The sequence below is a fragment of the Malaclemys terrapin genome, chromosome 1 (assembly GCF_027887155.1).
Source record: "Malaclemys terrapin pileata isolate rMalTer1 chromosome 1, rMalTer1.hap1, whole genome shotgun sequence".
Classification (NCBI taxonomy): Eukaryota; Metazoa; Chordata; order Testudines; family Emydidae; genus Malaclemys; species Malaclemys terrapin.
Window position 1 is genome coordinate 54,712,787 of NC_071505.1, and position 19,022 is coordinate 54,731,808.

At 46.9% G+C, this 19,022-nt stretch overlaps 1 protein-coding gene across 1 annotated transcript in view; it reads right to left on the reverse strand.

Annotated features, from left to right (window-relative positions):
• YAF2 (YY1 associated factor 2) overlaps positions 1-2,142 on the reverse strand; it is a 50,158-nt gene extending 48,016 nt beyond the window's left edge. Inside the window, exons 1-2 of the mRNA XM_054024564.1 lie at positions 1,971-2,142; positions 1,605-1,730 (exon numbers count right to left, since the gene is read on the reverse strand). Coding sequence (XP_053880539.1) covers positions 1,605-1,730; positions 1,971-1,996 — 152 coding nt within the window. The 5' untranslated portion in view covers positions 1,997-2,142. The remainder of the gene's footprint in view (positions 1-1,604; positions 1,731-1,970) is intronic.
• Positions 2,143-19,022: the final 16,880 nt, after the last annotated feature.

Sequence of the window (19,022 nt, forward strand, 5' to 3'; positions counted from 1 at the left end):
TCACCCACCTTGCTTCTATTAAAGATTTATAGCTTATTAAATTCTCTGAAAACTGACAAAGTGACTTAAGCAGGAAGGCAGTCTCATTTTAATTTAAAAGTTAGCTTTGAAAAATACTTAAAAATTCATTATGGTCCCCCCCACCCCACCCCAAAAAATATCCTGAAATTATTTTACTCAATTCTACACAGTTTTGTATTCTAACATTGATTTACCATAAATTCATTGCAAAAGTCATATTCAGTATTGTTATGGTTTATGTCTGGAATGAAGTTCTTATAACTCTTGAGAATACTGCGACTTCTATGGCCACAAACTTCTTTTGCTAGCAAGTTTAACTGATAAGGTATAATAGTAATAATAATAAAAGCTCATTAAATAAGTATTTTCTTATGCTAATAGGCAAAGGACTCTACAATTGCACTCTTGTTGGTTTTATAGAATTATCCATCCTCTAGTGCATGTTCTAAACCAGGAGTAATCAATAGGCGGACCGTGGGCCAAATCTGGACCACCAAACGCTTTTGAACAGACACCAAAATATTTTTATTTTCTTCTTGTCATTATTGGGGGGGGGGGGGTATTATTATTTCCTCTGGAGTCTGGACCTTGACTATATCTTGATTAGGAAATGTGGACCTTGACAAAAAATAATTGTCTATCTCTGTTCTAACCTATAATATTAAAACTATACAGACGTGTTGGATCCAAATAATTCCCACCATGCTTTCTGAAGGAGTTTTAAAGAAAAAGGTTGTTCTAGGAAGTCACTGATTTTCAGACTGACTGTATAACGACACTCAGCTAATTTATATTTCTTTTGTAAAATTAGTAGGGACAATCACCTCTGTAGAGAAATGGAATCTCAAAGGTGGGGCTGAAAATAAACAGAACAGTTCTTTAATGTTAGAGATAAAATAAACAAAATTTAGGGATTTTTGTTTAGGGTTTTTAAGGAAACAGAATTAGGCTACTGCATAAAGAAAAAATACTAATACAGGCAAATGGGTTAGGTAAATTAGCATAAAGGTGACCCACACCTGTCTTTCTTTCAATTAAAAAAAATAGTTTAACACATTGTACTTTGTACAAATAGTTTTATACATTAAAACTTGAAAATAATTATCCCATGCTGCACAGAATTATTTTCATAATTAGGTGAATATACTCCATAGGCATTATATAAAAAATGTAACATTGCATACGCTATTTTAGTACAACATACAAAAGGAAACCTGCTTGGATACTACCACACATTAATCAAAGCACAACAAGATGTTAGTCAAGCCCAGGAAGCTCCTTGCAATGAAGGGAGCTCACCTCTTCTTCCCTTCCAGATGATTTCAGAGCTGAATCAGCTAGTGTCTGGACAAGTATTCTGTTAATTTTATAAAGGAAAATGCCTCTTAGCTGGCAGAGCCAAAGGGTTAAATGACTCTGGGATCAAACGCTGCAGCATTTCTGGTCCCTGTCCCTGCAGCCCGCGGGCGATAGAGTCCCCAATAAATCTAACCTAGTTCCTACTGCAGCAGGCGGCTCACTGGCATGCCGGGGCTGCTGCGAGCTGCTCGCCGGCGGCCGGGCCGGGGTGGCCGGACACTCACCGGGTGGAGGTGCCCTTCCTCACATCGCACATCATGCACTTGAAGGCCTCGGCGCTGTTCCGGAAGGTGCACACGCTGCAGTCCCAGTAGCCCTCGTCCGAGGAGGGTTTCGGCTGCCGCTTCGGCCTGCAACACACACAACGAGGGGAGGGACAAAACAGGCAGGGCGGTGGGTCAGGCCCGGCTCTCAGCCCGGCCCGACCGCCCCCGCTGCAGCCCGGCTCCCACGGCCGCCATGGCCGCTGCACGGCGGAGCCGGCTCTCCGCCGCCGCCGCTGCTCCCGGCGCAGGGTCGGGCCCGGCCAGGAGGCGCCGCTAATCCAGGGCGCGGGCGCTGCCGGCGCCAGGCCCCCGCGCCGCCCTTACCTGGTCGGGCTCTTCTTGTCTCCCATGCCGGCTGCAGACGCGACCCCGGCCCGGCCCTTTGTGTGTTTGTAAATAAGGAGGAGCGCGGGGGGCCCTGGCTCGAGCGGGGAGGAGGAGCCGCCGCCGCAACCTCCAGCTGTCGGGGAAACTCCGGCTCCCGCTGCCGCCCGCCGCCCCTCCTCCCTCACGTGTCCCCCCGCCGCCAACCAGCGGCCGCCCGCAGCCCTCCGAGCCCCAGGCAGCGCGAGGCGGCAGGTTCGCATCTGCTGGCGGCGCCGGGCGGCCGGAGGGGCGCGGGGACGCGGCTGCGGTGAGCAGGCAGCAGCCAGGGAGGCGGACGGAGAGCTGAGGCGACTAGGGCAGCCCGGGCCTCTCACCCCCCACAGCGCTGGCTGTCGGGGTCGCCCTTTCACGGCCAGCGCCCGGGAGGCAGGTGGCAGGGAGATGGAAACTCGTGCGTGTGCTGGGCCAGCAACCCCCCCCCCCAGTGTGGGTTGGGGGTCCCCGCCGCGCGGGGATTGACGGGGTTGGGGTCCCCCGGGCCATTGTGTTGTCTCCTGCGCCTGTAACAGCTTGCCTAAGAGCACATGGCAAGCAAGCTGCCAGGCGGGCTGAGAGACAGATCCCCTCTCCAGCGATGACATATGTATTTCATATAGGCCATGCGTGTTTTGATGCATTACAGATGCAGAGTGCATGGGCTGAAATACATGACAGAACCATTTTCCTATTACATGTAAATCAATGTCATCTCACCTAGGACGATATGTAAATTACACACAATGCAATATTGCACCCAATCCTCATAAAGCCAGGACTGATCCAGAAAACCTCTACCTTTCATCTCTTCCTGTGAGCCAGAGACCTGGCCTCATTTATCAACTCCAGACTGTATAATCATAATTCCCGGAATATAAATATGAACAATAGTAAGTAAGGTTGCAGGTAGTACAGACTAAAACAGCCCACTTTCTCCACAGGTTAGGCCACATCAACACTAGCTCTTGGTCCATTTTCACTGCCAGTTCAAGGCCTTGTGCATGTTCTTCAGAGCCATTAATGGATCTGGTCCTAATAGGGTTGCCAACCCTCCAGGATTGTTCTGGAGTCTCCAGGACTTAAAGATCAATTTTTAATTAAAGATTATGTCATGTGATGAAACCTCCAGGAATATGTCCAACCAAACACTAGGCAACCCTAGGTCCTAAGTACATGAGAGACTACATTTCCATCTATGAACTACCAATATAGCTACATTCCACTGGAACAATGCTGATCAAAGCTCAGGACAAAACACTATGCGAGCCAGAGTTAAGGCGTTATCCGTTAAGGAGATCTGGCTGTGGAACAAAATTCCAGAAGAGAGTAATCTAAACTAGAATCTGACCACTTTAGATCATGCTGTAAGACCTCCCCTCTTTGATAAAACTTTCATATTACAGAGTAACATTTACCACAATAATTAGACCCCCTTGTCCAAGAAAAAAAAAAATGTATCCCAGGCACTGCTGCCTATAACCAGGGTCAGGAGAAGAGCAGAAGACTCCATGAAGTTCCATTGGGTACCTTGCTATGCCAGACACTGGTACTAGTGTGACAGCTGCAGATACAAACTCATAAGATAATAGATCTTATCCAGCATTAGATACAAGGATACAAATAATATTAATATTTGTACTTATAGATTCTTAAGTACAAATAAATTGTGATTAACATGGTATGCTCTAACATCATTAAACAAAACACTAAGAATGTTCTTCCTTGGCCTGAAAGTTGCCAAAAAGACTTAGCTAGGAATAGTGGGGTGTAATAAAGAAAAGGAAAATGTAGGCTGAAAATCTAGAAGAATCTACTAATAGTGACCTATATTATACTAAAAGGTTGTCTCCCCATTTCTTGGGGCATTCAGCATTTACCTAAAAGCACCACAGCCCCTCTCTCTGGACCTTGCCATCTATGGTTGTAGCAGACTACTTGTTACAATATGAAGAATGAATATTGTTTTCTGTCTGGTGATCACTGCTCTCCATGCTCCTCTTCCCATCCTCACTTCTTCTTCTCCCTCAATGTCTACTTCTTCCTTTTCCCTGCCGCTCCCAGAGCCTGGTCTGCAATAGGGATGGAACCCAGAGATGCACTGCTAAGCTGGACACTTGGATACTGTGAATAAATCTTTAGATTGGAAATGATGGTAGAACCTGTCTCCTTTTATTTATAACAGTCTCTACTGTATACGTAACTTTTTTTCCCCTTTGAGAAAGCAATTATTTTGAAATAACCCCTTTTCCTTAACCTTTTCTCTGACATTATGAATTTTCCCATAGAAATGAAAAGAAACAAAATAAAACTCAGACCACTGCCTATGAAACACTATGATAGGTTGGAACATAGAAAAGCTGCTACTCTTAAGCTGCTTTTTACTCTTTCCTCTAAGGGAAAATTTCCTGGGGAGTATCATTTCTGATCAGCAGAGAGAGCAACCACTGCTAATCCCCAACTATCATTCCTAACTGCCCACTAATCTTTCAGATTCCACCATTCTGACCCTGCTCGAGATGCGTGAAATTTACCCACATGCAGAGGGGTAACACAAAACCTGTTCACCACTCAAGTCCCATTCAAGCCTTATTTTAAGCGGTTAAGTGAATTTCATCCTATTTGAATAACATTACAGAGAGAAGAAATATTATTTTCTGCATACCTTGGTACACTTATAGAGGCACAGGAAATCACCAATGACATGCGCCTACCTTTGATGTAACCACATCTAAAATATTGTTGGTCTGTGACACAGGACAGAGTGACTTTTGAAAGATGGATTCGTCTCCAGGCAGTAGCGCTCAGCAGCATTCTTCAACCTAGGAAGAAGGAGAAACTTGCTCAGAGGGAGCAAGCTTCAGGTAAATCCTGAATCTGGGACAGTAATAGGTGTGACGGGTTGGATTACAGAAACCCCCTTGGGGCTGCCACCTGATGTGCTACCCCTGAGCCCGCCTTTTTTGCCAGGTTGTGGGTTTAGTGCCCTGCCAGTTTTGAGCCAGACCCGCTAGCCTGCTACAAACCCAGACCCAAGTTTGAACCACGTTTCCCAAAAGCTACATGTTTAACTGAAAATGGCTTAGGAAGGGTTTTTGTTTGTAACACTCAGATGCCCAGCTTTTAATGGGGTCCAAACCACAAATAAATCCATTGTACCCTGTATAAAGTGTTTGCCCTCTAGAACACAGAGAGATATGCACAGCTATTTGCCCCCCCCCCCCCCCCCCCCGGTATTAATACATACTCTGGGTTAATAGAGAAGTAAAAAGTGATTTTATTAAATACAAAAAGTAGGATTTAAATGGTTCCAAGTGATAACAGACAGAACAAAGTGAACTACCAAGCAAAATAAAATAAAACATGCAAGTCTATGCCTAATACAGTAAGAAGCTGAATACAGATAAAATCTCACCCTCAGAGATGTTCCAATAAGCCTCTTTTACAGACTAGCCTTCTTCTAGTCTGGGTCCAGCAATCACTCACACCCCCTGTAGTTACTGTCTTTGTCCCAGTTTCTTTCAGGTATCCTTTGGGGGTGCATAGGCTCTCTCTTGAGCCAGCTGAAAATAAAATGGAGGGGTTTAAATAGACTCTCTCTTGTGGGTGGACACCTCTCCCTCCCCCTGTGTAGAATCCCAGCTACAAGATGGAGTTTTGGCGTCACATGGGCAAGTCACATGTCCATGCATGACTGAGAACTTACAGGTAGTAGTCATGACTAACATGCTACCTTGAAGGTCCTCAAGTAGACTTCTTATGTGGATTGGAGCCTTCCAAGATCCATTGTCCATAAGGTGTTTCTTGATTGGGCACTTAACTTGCAAATTCCTTTCTAAAGAAACTGCCCAAATGCCTTACTAAGGCTACTAAAAATCAAACCAATACACAGCCAATATTCATAACTTTGAATACAAAAATGATATATGCATACAAATAGGATTAATAGATTCAGCAGACCATAACCTTTACAGAGATATGTTACATGGCATATGTAGCATAAACATATTCCAGTTATGTCATCTATACATTCATAAGCATATTTCCATAAAGCCTTATGGGATGCAATATCACACCCTTCTCCTGAACTTACTGCCAGAGACTTGAACACTGTCCACGGCAGAGGCAGTACATATAAAATCCCTGTTTGTCTTTGGTCACACTCCATATGGTTTAAAGGTACGGAAAGGATGTCATTCATAAGCGTACCAACAAGTTTTGGGGTTTCAGGCACCTGGGGACCAGGAAACAGGTTGGGGTGTAATATTGCTAAACAGAATGCAGACAGCAATATTTGTTAAAGTGTAAGCCTACTGGCATTTAGCCACCAATGCCATGAGGCAGTGTGCCTCAGTTTTCCCTTCTACACAGTAGCATATGCCTGTTATGCTTTTGCTGCTGTGCCAAGCTTCCAGCCTGTTTACAGGTATAAGCTGAAAGGTAACATGCTTGTGGGACTGTCTTGTCACCATCCCTAGCATGTACAACAGGTTTTTTTTCCCACAAATCAGGTATGTTCCACATCTTTAAAGGGTTTAGGACTAGTATTAACTCCTTTGACATGACCCATAGATTAAGTAGCAAAAGACACAAGATTAACAACAAATCTACAGCGGACAGGCTCTGTTCGCACATTTTGGCTTGGTTAGTGTCTATTACCTTTTTCACTTCCTTTGCGTACCATGATAGGTGCCCTGATGCAGATTCTTCTGCCTCTTTGGAGAAGGCTTTTAATTCCGGCATGTGTTTAAGTCTTTGGCAAGGAAAGGGTGTACTACAACCATGCCTGCCCTCGGCCCCTCCCTCTGGAATTTCTCTGAGCTGGACCTCACACACTTGTGAAGTTTCCCTAAGGCAAAGGTTTTCTTCCTCCTGCCTTGAAGAGACAGTTTTTATCTCTTACAAGCTTAGCAGGAACATCTTTCAATGGAGTGCTTTGGATTGGTAAGACCCCTTTGGACATCCCACTTTCTGTTCCCAAAAGGTTAGCTGTGGGGGCTCTCCCCTCCAGGAGATCTGACCCCCAGTTTTCCCTTAAACCCTGATCCACAGGAGATTTTTCACCCTCCTCCTGGGAAAGATTCTCCTTACAAAAGGTGGGCAGACTCTCTGACCCCCCGTCACCTTTCGTCTGGACATCTCTCTCTGGACTCCCCTCTGGGTCAGACACTTCTGTGTCCCCCAGAAGGGAAGGTAACCCTGGTCCGGCTATGGACTCATAGCTACCAGCTCTGACAGACCCTTCACTGGCCAGCAAAATTCCCCCTCTTTCCCTCAGGTTGGGCTTGCTTCCAGCTACAGAGTCCTTGGGGCCTATTCTCACTGCAGCGGTTATCAGGACCCCAACTTCCACCTTTGGGACACATGTGTTTGTGCACCCCAGGATAGGCCCTGTCCCCTGCTGATCTGCAACTTCCTGGTAGTCAGCAGCTGGGATGGCCTCCCTGCTACAAGGTGGAACATTCCAGGCAGATGATGATTACGGGCCTCCTCCAGCCCCTCCCTCTGGGACTTGCCTTGAGCCTGGGGCTACAGGAACTGGTTACAACATTGCTGCCCCTAAAGCTCCATTCTTTACTGCCACAGAGAAGTTTAAGAGACACCCTCCTATTCGCCCAGCAGTCCATGTGACTACACACACACAGGGCTTTTAGCACAGGATTCCTTCTCACTGCTAACGAACCCTGGGACAGATCCTGCCACATCAAAAAAATCATTCTCTAGTAGAAACGGTTCAAAATTGTGTGCCACTGTTGCAACAGTCAGCTTAGCCTGCAAATGACCAGTTTTCATGTGTACCTTAGCTAAAGGTGCAAGGACTTTGTAACCTCCCACCAGTTCTAATTCTGCCATTTTCCCTGGCAACAAATCCTTCTCCTGGATCAGGTCCCTCCTGACCATAGAAATCTCAGCACCTGTATCTCTTAATCCAACAAGTAATTTACCATTAAGTTTAACAGCATGCACATGCTCACTGCTTGGTTGGGTAGAAGCAACCTTTACAAACCCTGTGTGGAAAGAGGCTGCAGTCTGGCTCTGAGAAGCAGCAGCTTCATGTGTTGCCTGCTCCCTCATAGCCAAGGACCATTATTCCTCAGGTGCTCAGTGGACTTACAATGATAGCACCTCTTGGGCTCCTCTGCTTGTACAGGAGATTTGGGATGAGTAACAGGGAAATGGGGAGGTGACCGCCCAACCTACCTTTTCCCAGGGGTAAAATGGTGATTTTGCTTTCCCCCAATCCTGTACCCCTCTGCCAGTGGTTTATGCTTAATTGCAGCTTGTGCTTGCTCATAAGAGTCTGTAAACCCAGCTAATTCACCCACTGCTTTCACCTTTTTGTCCCACAAATACTGTTTTACATTATTACTGTACATATTTAAGAATTGTTTCTGAGTAACCAAATTACACATTCCTTCAAAGCTTGTAATGCCTTTCTCCCTCACCCACTTATCTACCAAATTTTTCATTGCATTTACATAAGCCACATTACTGAATTCAGATCCCCTCTTAAGACTCCTGAATTTAACCCTCTAGGTTTCAGGTGTAATGTGAAACTGTTTCAAAACCCAGTCCTTAAATTTACCATAGTTTGAAGCATCATTAATAGCATTTTATTGAATATATCTAGAGCTCTGCCCGTCAATTTTGCCATCAATGTGGTCATCTTTTGATCTTCAGGGATAGCATAGAGGGTGCATAGTCTCTCAAAGGTGATGAAATATTCAGCAGTATTGCCGGATTCATCATACTGTGAACATAGTCACTCCCATTTGTGGATTTTTGGGGAAGTGGAGCCAGCAGCTGGAGGGTTTTGTCTCTTCAACTCCATAACAGCCAGTTCATGCTTTTGGGCCTCAATTTTGGCCTGTATTTCTCTCTGTCTCTTAACTCCAGGGCTCTTTTATGGGCAGCCTCCTCCCTGGCTGCCTCTGCCTCCATAGCCCTTCGGTGTGCAGTTGTCTTTGCTTCTTTGAGTTTCAACTGAAACTCCCGATCCTTTGCCTTCTCATCTGCTTCCAGTCTAGCCAGCTATACTTTAGTAGCTGCTTCACTGCTAGTAATTTTCCTGCTTTCTTGTGCTGGGCCACACCCCCTCTGCAGTTCACTGAAACTGGGATGCACTCAGCTCAGGGGCTTCTTAGGATATGTCTACACTACGGGATTAATCCGAATTTATATAATTCGAATTTGGAAAACAGGTTGTATAAAGTCGAAATGTATGCGGCCACACTAAGCACATTAATTCGGCGGTGTGCGTCCAAGTACCGGGGCTAGCGTCGATTTCTGCAGCGTTGCACTGTGGGTAGCTATCCCATAGCTATCCCATAGTTCCCGCAGTCTCCCGCGCCCATTGGAATTCTGGGTTGAGATCCCAGTGCCTGATGGGACAAAAAACATCGTCACAGGTGGTTCTGGGTACAGCCTCACCTCCTCCCTCCCTCCCTCCCTCCCTGCATGAAAGCAACGGATGGCAGACAACCATTTCGCGCCTTTTTTCCTGGGTGGGTGAACACTGCAGACTCCATACCACGGCAAGCATGGAGCCCGCTCAGCTCAAAACAGCAGTCATGAACATTGTAAACACCTCGCGCGTTCTCGTGGAGTTTATGCTAAGCCAGGACCAGAAAAACGAGGCGAGGAGGCAACGGCGGTGGCAGCGCAGCGACAAGCATGATATGGACATGGACATGGACACGGACACGGATACAGAATTCTGTGAAACCGCGGGCCCCGGTGCTTTGGAGATCATGTTGTTAATGGGGCAGATTCTATCCATGGAACGCCAATTCTGGGCAAGGGAAACAAGCACAGACTGGTGGGACCGCATAGTGTTGCAGGTGTGGGATGATTCCCAGTGGCTGCGGAACTTTCGCATGCGTAAGGGCACTTTCATGGAACTTTGTGACTTTCTGTCCCCTGCCCTGAAACGCCAGAATACCAAGCTGAGAGCAGCCCTCACAGTTGAGAAGCGCGTGGCGATAGCCCTGTGGAAGCTTGCAACGCCAGACAGCTACCGGTCAGTCGGGAATCAATTTGGAGTGGGCAAATCTACTGTGGGGGCTGCTGTGATGCAAGTAGCCAAAGCAATCACACAGGTGCTGCTACGAAAGTTAGTGACTCTGGGAAATGTGCAGGCCATAGTGGATGGTTTTGCTGCAATGGGATTCCCTAACTGTGGTGGGGCGATAGATGGAACCCATATCCCTATCTTGGCACCGGAGCACCAAGCCACCGAGTACATAAACCGCAAGGGGTACTTTTCAATGGTGCTGCAAGCACTTGTGGATCACAAGGGACGTTTCACCAACATCAACGCGGGCTGGGCGGGAAGGGTTCATGACGCTCGTGTCTTCAGGAACACTACTCTGTTTAAAGGGCTGCAGCAAGGGACTTACTTTCCGGACCAGAAAATAACCGTTGGGGATGTTGAAATGCCAATAGTTATTCTTGGGGACCCAGCCTACCCCTTAATGCCATGGCTCATGAAGCCATACACAGGCAGCCTGGACAGGAGTCAGGAGCTGTTTAACTACAGGCTAAGCAAGTGCAGAATGGTGGTAGAATGTGCATTTGGCCGTTTAAAAGGTCGCTGGCGTTCATTATTGACTCGCTCTGACCTCAGCCAAAGAAATCTCCCCCTTGTTATTTCTGCTTGCTGCGTGCTCCACAATCTCTGTGAAAGTAAGGGGGAGACCTTTATGGCGGGGTGGGAGGCTGAGGCAAATCGCCTGGCTGCTGATTACGTGCAGCCAGACACCAGGGCGATTAGAAGAGCACACCAGGAAGCACTGTGCATCAGAGAAGCTTTGAAAACCAGTTTCATGACTGGCCAGGCTACAGTGTGAAATATCTGTTTGTTTCTCCTTCATGAAAACCCGCCCCCTTTATTGACTCATTTTCTGTAAGGAACCCACCCTCCCCCTTCCCCCAGCTTTCTTTCAAACCAAATAAAGTCACTATCATTTAAAAATCATTTATTCTTTATTAATAGATTAGAAAAAGAGGGAGGGAACCCGGGTGGGATTTGGGAGGAGGATCGGTGGGAAGGAAAAGGCCACTAAAAAAAGGTTAAAAAAATGACAGCCTTTTGCTTGGGCTGTCCACTGGGGTGGAATGGGAAGGTGTACGGAGCCTCCGCCCCCCCCCCCCGCGTTCTTACACGTCTGGGTGAGGAGGATATGGAACATGGGGAGGGGGGAGGGAGGTACAGGGGCTGTAGTGGCACTCTGTTCTCCTGCAGCCGTTCCTGAAGCTCCACCAGACGCCGAAGCATGTCTGTTTGCTCACGCAGCAGCCCCAGCGTTGCATCCTGCCTCCTCTGATCTTCCTGCCGCCACCTCTCATCTCGAGCATCTCTCCTCTCCTCACGTTGGTCCCTCCTGTCCTCACGTTGGTCCCTCTTGTCCTCACGTTCACTGGCTTCTTTCCTATACTTTGAAACCGTTTCCTTCCACTCATTCAGATGAGCTCTGTCACTGCGGCTGGATTCCATAATTTCTGAAAACATCTCGTCTCGCGTCTTCTTTTTACGACGCCTTATCTGTGATAGCCTTCGGGATGGAGGAGGGAGGCTTGAGGAATTTGCAGCTGCTGTAGGGAGAGGAAAAAAGAGAGAATTGTTTAAAAAGATACATTTTGCAGAACAATGCTTATACTCTTTCACGGTGACCAACACTATTCACATTAAATAGCACATGTGATTTCTGTGCAAGGTCGCATTTTGCCTCTTAATGCTGAGTGCCTGTGGCTTTGCTGCTAGAGATCACAGGTCCGGGCAACAGAATTCGGCTTGCATGCGGCCATGGTAAGCCATTGTCTTACAGCTTCTGCGCCCTCCTTTCCCACATACCAAGCATAGCCTGTAGAGTGCTGCGGTTTTTCTGTTAACATTCAGCAGCAGCAGAAAACAAACTAACCACCCCACCCACCCCTCCCACCATGAATTCTCTGGGATGATCGCTGTACCCCTCCCCCCACCGCGTGGCTGGTAACAGGGAAGATCCCTGCTAGCCAAACGCGAAAAGCTCAGGGCCAATTTCCCATCTGCGCTTGGCTAACTGCAGGGAAGGATTTATGCCCAGTAGGAACAGCCACCTCTGTCCCCTTAATTAAGTTCCCGTATTTCAACCAGGTTACCATGAGTGATATCACTCCTGAGGATTACACAACAAGATAAAGAACGGATGTTGCTTGAATGCCAGCAAACACCGGGACCATACGCTGCCAGGCTTTGTCAGGCAATGATACCAGATTACTTGCTGCAAGCATGGCGTGGTCAAGTGTCCTACCATGGAGGACGGAATAAGGATGCACTGCCCAGAAACCTTCTGGCAAGGCTTTCGGAGTACCTCCAGGAGAGCTTCATGGAGATGTCCCTGGAGGATTTCCGCTCCATCCCCAGACACGTTAACAGACTTTTCCAGTAGCTGAACTGACCGCGAATGCATCCCAAGTCCTCAGGGCAAAGTAATCATTAAAAACCGTTTGCTTTTAAAACAAGTTTTATATTTTAAAAGGTAAACTCACCTGAGGTCCCTTCCATGGGGTCAGGGTCTTGGATACTGGGTTGGGAGGGTTGGGAGGGTACTTCAGTCAGGGTGAGAAAAAGATCCTGGCTGTTGGGGAGAACGGAGTGCTGTGTGCTCTCTGCAAGCTCATCCTCCTCCTCCTCCTCCTCCTCCTCTCCCCCATCGGCAGAATCCTCAGGTGTAGCTGATGAGACTATCCCCGACCCAGAATCCACGGTCACAGGTGGGGTAGTGGTGGCGGCCCCCCCTAGAATTGCATGCAGCTCGGCGTAGAAGCGGCATGTCCGCGGCTCTGACCCAGAGCGACCGTTTGCCTCCTTTGTTTTTTGATAGGCTTGTCTGAGCTCCTTGACTTTCACGCGGCACTGATCTGAGTCCCTATTGTGGCCTCTCTCCATCATGCCCTTGGAGATTTTTTCAAAAGTTTTTGCATTTCGTCTTTTAGAACGAAGTTCTGCAAGCACTGAATCCTCTCCCCATATAGCGATCAGATTCAGTACCTCCCGTACTGTCCATGCTGGTGCTCTTTTTTGATTATCGGCCTGCATGGTTACTTGTGCTGATGAGCTATCTGTGGTCACCTGTGCTCTCCACGCTGGGCAAACAGGAAATGAAATTCAAATGTTCGCGGGGCTTTTCCTGTCTACCTGGCCAGTGCATCCGAGTTTAGATTGCTGTCCAGAGCGGTCACAATGATGCACTGTGGGATAGCTCCCGGAGGCCAATACCATCGAATTGCGGCCACACTATCCCTAATTTGAAATGTTAAAATCGATTTTGGCGCTACTCCGCTCATCGGGGTGGAGTACAGAAATTGATTTAAAGGGCCCTTTATATCGAAATAAATAGCGTCGTTGTGTGGACGGTTGCAGGGTAAATTCGAATTAAAGCTGTAAATCCGAATTAAAGTCATAGTGTAGACCAGGCCTAAGTTAACAGAGACTTTCCCAGCGCCCAGTGTTCAGCATTCTGGGCAATTTGCAACCTGTGTAGTTCTAGCTTCTTCTGATCTTTACTCTTACTTATTTTGCTTACTTTTCTGTCCCTACTTCCCTTACCTGAAATAAGCAAACAGAAAATAACAAACCAGTAACCACTTTGTCTGTTCTCCAGCTACCACACCCAAAACTCACTTAAAATCACTACCAGTATCTCAAAGCAATCAGCTGTGCACAGATCCTGCTCAACTACACCACTGTGATGGGTTGGCTCACAGAAACCCCCTTGGGGCTGCCAACTGATGTGCTAAGACTACCCCTGAGCCCACTTTCCCTGGCTGCTTGGGGGTTCAGTGCCCTGCCTGGTTTGAGCCAGGCCCGCTAGCCTGGTACGAACCCAGACCCAAGTCTGAACCACGTCCCCCAGAAGCTGCAGGCTTAACTGAAAACGGCTTAAGAAGGGTTTTTGTTTTTAACACTCAGATGCCCAGCTTCTAATGGGGTCCAAACCTCAAATAAATCCGTTGTACCCTGTATAAAGCTCATAAAATTGTTTGCCCTCTAGAACACTGATAGAGAGATATGCACAGCTGTTTGCTCCCCCAGGTATTAATACATACTCTGGGTTAATAGATAAGTAAAAAGCGATTTTATTAAATACAAAAAGTAGGATTTAATTGGTTCCAAGTGTTAACAGACAGAACAAAGTGAATTACCAAGCAAAATAAAATAAAACACACAAGCCTATGCCTAATACAGTAAGAACCTGAATACAGATAAAATCTCACCCTCAGAGATGTTCCAATAAGCCTCTTTTACAGACAAGCCTTCTTCTAGTCTGGGTCCACCAATCACTCATACCCCCTGTAGTTACAGTCCTTTGTCCCAGTTTCTTTCAGGTATCCTTTGGGGTGGAGAGGCTATCTCTTGAGCCAGCTGAAGACAAAATGGAAGGGTTTAAATAGTCCACTTTCTCTTGTGGGCGGACACCCCTCCTTCCCCTTGTGTAGAATCCCAGCGACAAGATGGAGTTTTGGAGTCACTTGTCCATGTATGACTCAGAATTTACAGGTAGCAGCTATGGTTCACATGCTACCTTGAACGACCTCAAGTAGACTTCTTATGTGGATTGGAGCCTTCCAAGATCCATTGTCCATTAAGTGTTTCTTGATTGGGCACTTAACTTGCAAATTCCTTTCTAAAGGCTATGGCAACACTGGCGCTTTGCAGCGCTGCAACTTTCTCGCTCGGGGTGTGAAAAAACACCCCCCTGAGTGCAGCAAGTTACAGTGCTGTAAAGCGCCAGTATAAACAGTGCCCCAGCTAATCCCCTCATGGAGGTGGAGTACCTGCAGCAGCGCTTTGAAGTTTCGAGTGTAGCCACGGCCTTAGGCTACTGAAAATCAAACCAGAACACAGCCAATATTCATAACTTCGAATACAAAAATGATACATGCATACAAATAGAATTAATAGATTCAGCAGACCATAACCTTTACAGAGATATGTAGCATAAAATTCCAGTTATGTCATATATACATTCATAAGCATATTTCCATAAAGCCTTATCGGGTGCAACGTCACAATAGGACATTACAGAAATGTACTGCGAAGGAATATCTCTAGATTCCTAGGTGAACTTTATTCCCCTCTTCCCTGCAAAATGCAGCACCTAGGGGCACTTTGTCTACTCAGCAGCTCCACAGTTCTCATCGGTCTTGTTCGTTCTGGAGGAGGCACTGCCAAATCATATACAATGGGCCTCAGACCCTCCTGTCCTTTCTACTCCCCTTTGGGTTCTGTCATAGCAGAGGGGAGTAGGAGCAGTACAGAGGGACCCAGGCCCCCCACTTCATCGGGTCCAAATCAAGGGCTGTAAAGGGGTATTGCAGGGTCCAGACCACTCGGTTCACCCCAAGTTATACTTTTCCCTGGGTCACTTGTGACTGGACCGTGGCTCTTCCATTTGGGGCACGGTAACAGTCATAGTAGTATCAGCTTAATCTGCCAGGAACACAATAACCCATTCTTTGGGGCCTCTTTTGGGTTTCCAACTCGAACAAGAGGAGGAATATGAATCACTTCTTGCAGATTAACTTTATCAATGCTGTAGTCACTATTCCACAGCTCCAGGCTTTAAATCTCACTTCCCAGTGCAGCCTATAACTCTTTCCCCTTTTCCTCTGGGCTACAATGCCCTTTTAAACTGTCCCTCAACCTGGAGCATGCCCTGCAGCTGCTAAGGGGTGGAGGTCTCCCTAACCCAGTATTGCCTTATGCCTTGCTCTGGTTTAGTGTGTAGTCTGTAAATCCCATCTCACACCCTCCTCCTCAGCTCTGGAGTCACTGGGTGAACTTGTGTTGAGTCTTCCTGCCTCCACCAGTCTTGTGAAAAGAAGTCTGCATTTTTATAATCCATGCCAGCTTGATGTAGCACTGTGAATTGGTATGGTTGCAGAGACAAATGCCACCACATCACTCTGGAGTTATGGTCCTTCAGGAACTGTAGCCATCACAGGGGACAGTCACCAGATGGAATGGGTGGCCCCATAGGTAATAGCATAGGGCATCTACAGACCATTTTACTGTTAGGGCCTCCTTCTCAATCTCTGAAGAGGCAACTTCCTGGGGGAACAAGTTCCTGCTGATGTTGAAGACAAGAGGTTCACCTCCCACCACTTCTTGTGAGGGTACAGCTCCAAGGCTGACATCAGATGCATCCATTAAGTGTGGTATGTAATAATAGTTTAAATCAGCTTCTGTACCAGATGACTGGAGGATAGCTAACGTGACACCATTTTTTTCAAAAGGCTCCAGAGGCAAACCTGGCAAGTACAGGCCAATAAACCTTTCTTTAGTACCAGACAAATTGGTTGAAACTATACTAAAGAACTGAATTATCAGACTATAGTGGGGCAGCTGCCCCATTCCCACAGAACGGGGGTTGAAAGCAGCCCTGGAGAGGGCTGTGGCTGGGAAAAAGAGTGAAAGCAGCTGAGGGAGTAACTGACCACAGGTGTGGCCAGCCCAATCAGGCCACAGCTGGTCGTATAAAGGGGCTGTGAGCCAGGCACTGAGGAGTCTAACTCTAGCCCTGGAGTGAGAAGGGCTAGTTGTCTAGGAGCAAGGTACCTGAGGTGGGGCAGTGGTGGGGAAGGGTAAAGGGAGCTGGGGAGCTCCAGCCTGGTAAACCCCCAGGCTGCAGACCTTGATGAAGGCCTATGAAGAGGTACTGGGGCTGTAGAGATACAGCCTGGGAATAGGCAGAGGTAGCTGGTCCTAACCCCTTGCCAATGATGAGTGGCCTTTACAGACTGCAGTTTGCCCCAGAGAGCGGGGGCTAGATGATGACCCTCAGTAGCCACTGATGCAAGGTGGGTTTAGAGGGTTGGGGGTTCCCCTGGGAAGGGAAACCCAAAGTAAGGGGGTACTGCTGGGGGCAGAACCCCAAGGTAAAGGGGCACTGGGGTCTGGGAGGGATATTGGGGCCCTAAGGTGGGTGAGCCACTGGCCAGCAGAGGGTGCTCTGGACCTGAAAAGAGCTAATTCCCTTATGAACAGCAGGAGGTGCCGTGCTGGTCAGTCTTCACTTTGCTACACAGACCCATAGATTAAAACAATTTGTTGGGGGAAGAGTCAGCATGGCTTTTGTAAAGGGAAATCTTGCCTCACCAATCTATTAGAATTCTTTGTGGGGGTCAACAAACATGTGGACAAGAGTAATCCAGAGGATATAGTGTAATTAGACTTTCAGAAAGCCTTTGACAAGTACGCAGTCATGGGATAAGAGGGAAGGTCCTCTCATGGATCAAAGACCGAAAACAATGGGTAGGAATAAAGGGTCAGTTTTTGCAATGGAAAGAGGTAAATAGTGGTGTCCCCCAGAGTTCTGTACTGGGACAAGTGCTGTTCAACATATTCATAAATTATCTGGAAAAAGGGATTAACGGGTAGCAAAATTTGCAGATGATACAAAATTATTTGAGATAGTTAAGTACAAAGCAGACTGCAAAGAGTTACAAAGGGATCTCGCAAAACTGGGTGACTGGGCCATAAAATGACAGATGAAATTCAATGTTGGTAAATGCAAAGTTATGCACATTGGAAAACATAATCTCAACTATACTTACAAAATGATGGGGTGTAAATTAACTGCTACCACTCAAGCAAGAGATCTTGGCATCATCGTGGATAGTTCTCTGAAAACATCTGCTCAGAGTGCAGCCAAAAAAAACCCAAAAGAATGTTAGGAACCATTAGGAAAGGAATAGATAATAAGACAGAAAATATCATAATGCCTCTATATAAATCCATGGAATACTGTGTGCAATTCTGTTCACCGATCTCAAAAAAGATATATTAGACTTTGAAAAGGTACAGAGAAGGGCAACAAAAGGGTTTGGGACAGCTTCCATATGAGGAGAGATTAAAAAGACTGGGACTTTTCATCTCAGAAAAGAGATGACTTTGTTGTGGAGAAAGTGAATAAGGAAGTGTTATTTACTCTTTCACATAACACAAAAACCAAGGGTCACCCTATGAAATTAATAGGCAGCAGGTTTAAAACAAACAAAAGAAAGTCTTCACACAGCACACACTAAACCTGTGGAACTTGTTGCCAGGGGATGTTATGAAGACTAAAACTATAACAGGGCTCAAAGAAGAACTAGATAAGTTCATGGAGGATAGGTCCATCAATGCCTATTAGCCAAGATGGTCAGGGATGCAACCCCATGCTGAGTGTCCCTAGCATCTGTTTGCCAGAAGCTGGGAGTGGATGATAGGGGATTGATCACTCGATGACTGCCTGTTCTGTTCATTGTCTCAGAAGCATCTGGCATTGGCCACTGTCAGAAGACAGGATACTGGGCTAGATGGACCACTGGTCTGACCCAATATGGCTGTTATGTTCATTTACAAAATAAAAGGCTTCAAGAGGTCAGGGTGAAACAAAATGGGTTCCTGGATCCAGGGCCAGCTCCAGACACCAGCGGAGCAAGCACGTGCCTGGGGCGGCATTCTGTCCATTCTTGGGGCGGCACATTCCAGGCGACTTTTTTTTGCGCTTCAGCGGTTCAGACAGCGGCAGTCCGAGCGTAGTTTTTTGTTTGTTTGTTTTGCTTGGGGCGGCAAAAATGGTAGAGCCGGCCCTGCCTGAATCAGTCATTCTTTTAATAGCTGGAAGGTTTTGCCAAAGGGCTTCAGTCCAGTGGGGTTTCCTTGGTGAGGCATCTTTCACCAGTTATGTTAAAGAGATGATGATCATGGCAAAGTTGGGGATGAACCACTATAATATTGTGCTAGCCCCAGAAAGCGGTACACCTATTTCTTTGTAGAGGGGATAGTGCATTCTGACAAAGCCTTAATCTTTCCCACCAAAAGGCATGACTATTCCCCACCCACAGTATATCTCAGGTAGTTCACTTGTTGGTTAATTGACATTTAGCGGGGTTGGCTTTCAGTCCAGCTTCCTGGAATGCCTGTAGGACTGCTGTGAGATGTTTCATGTGGTCGTCCCAGGTTTCACTACAAATGACACTATCATC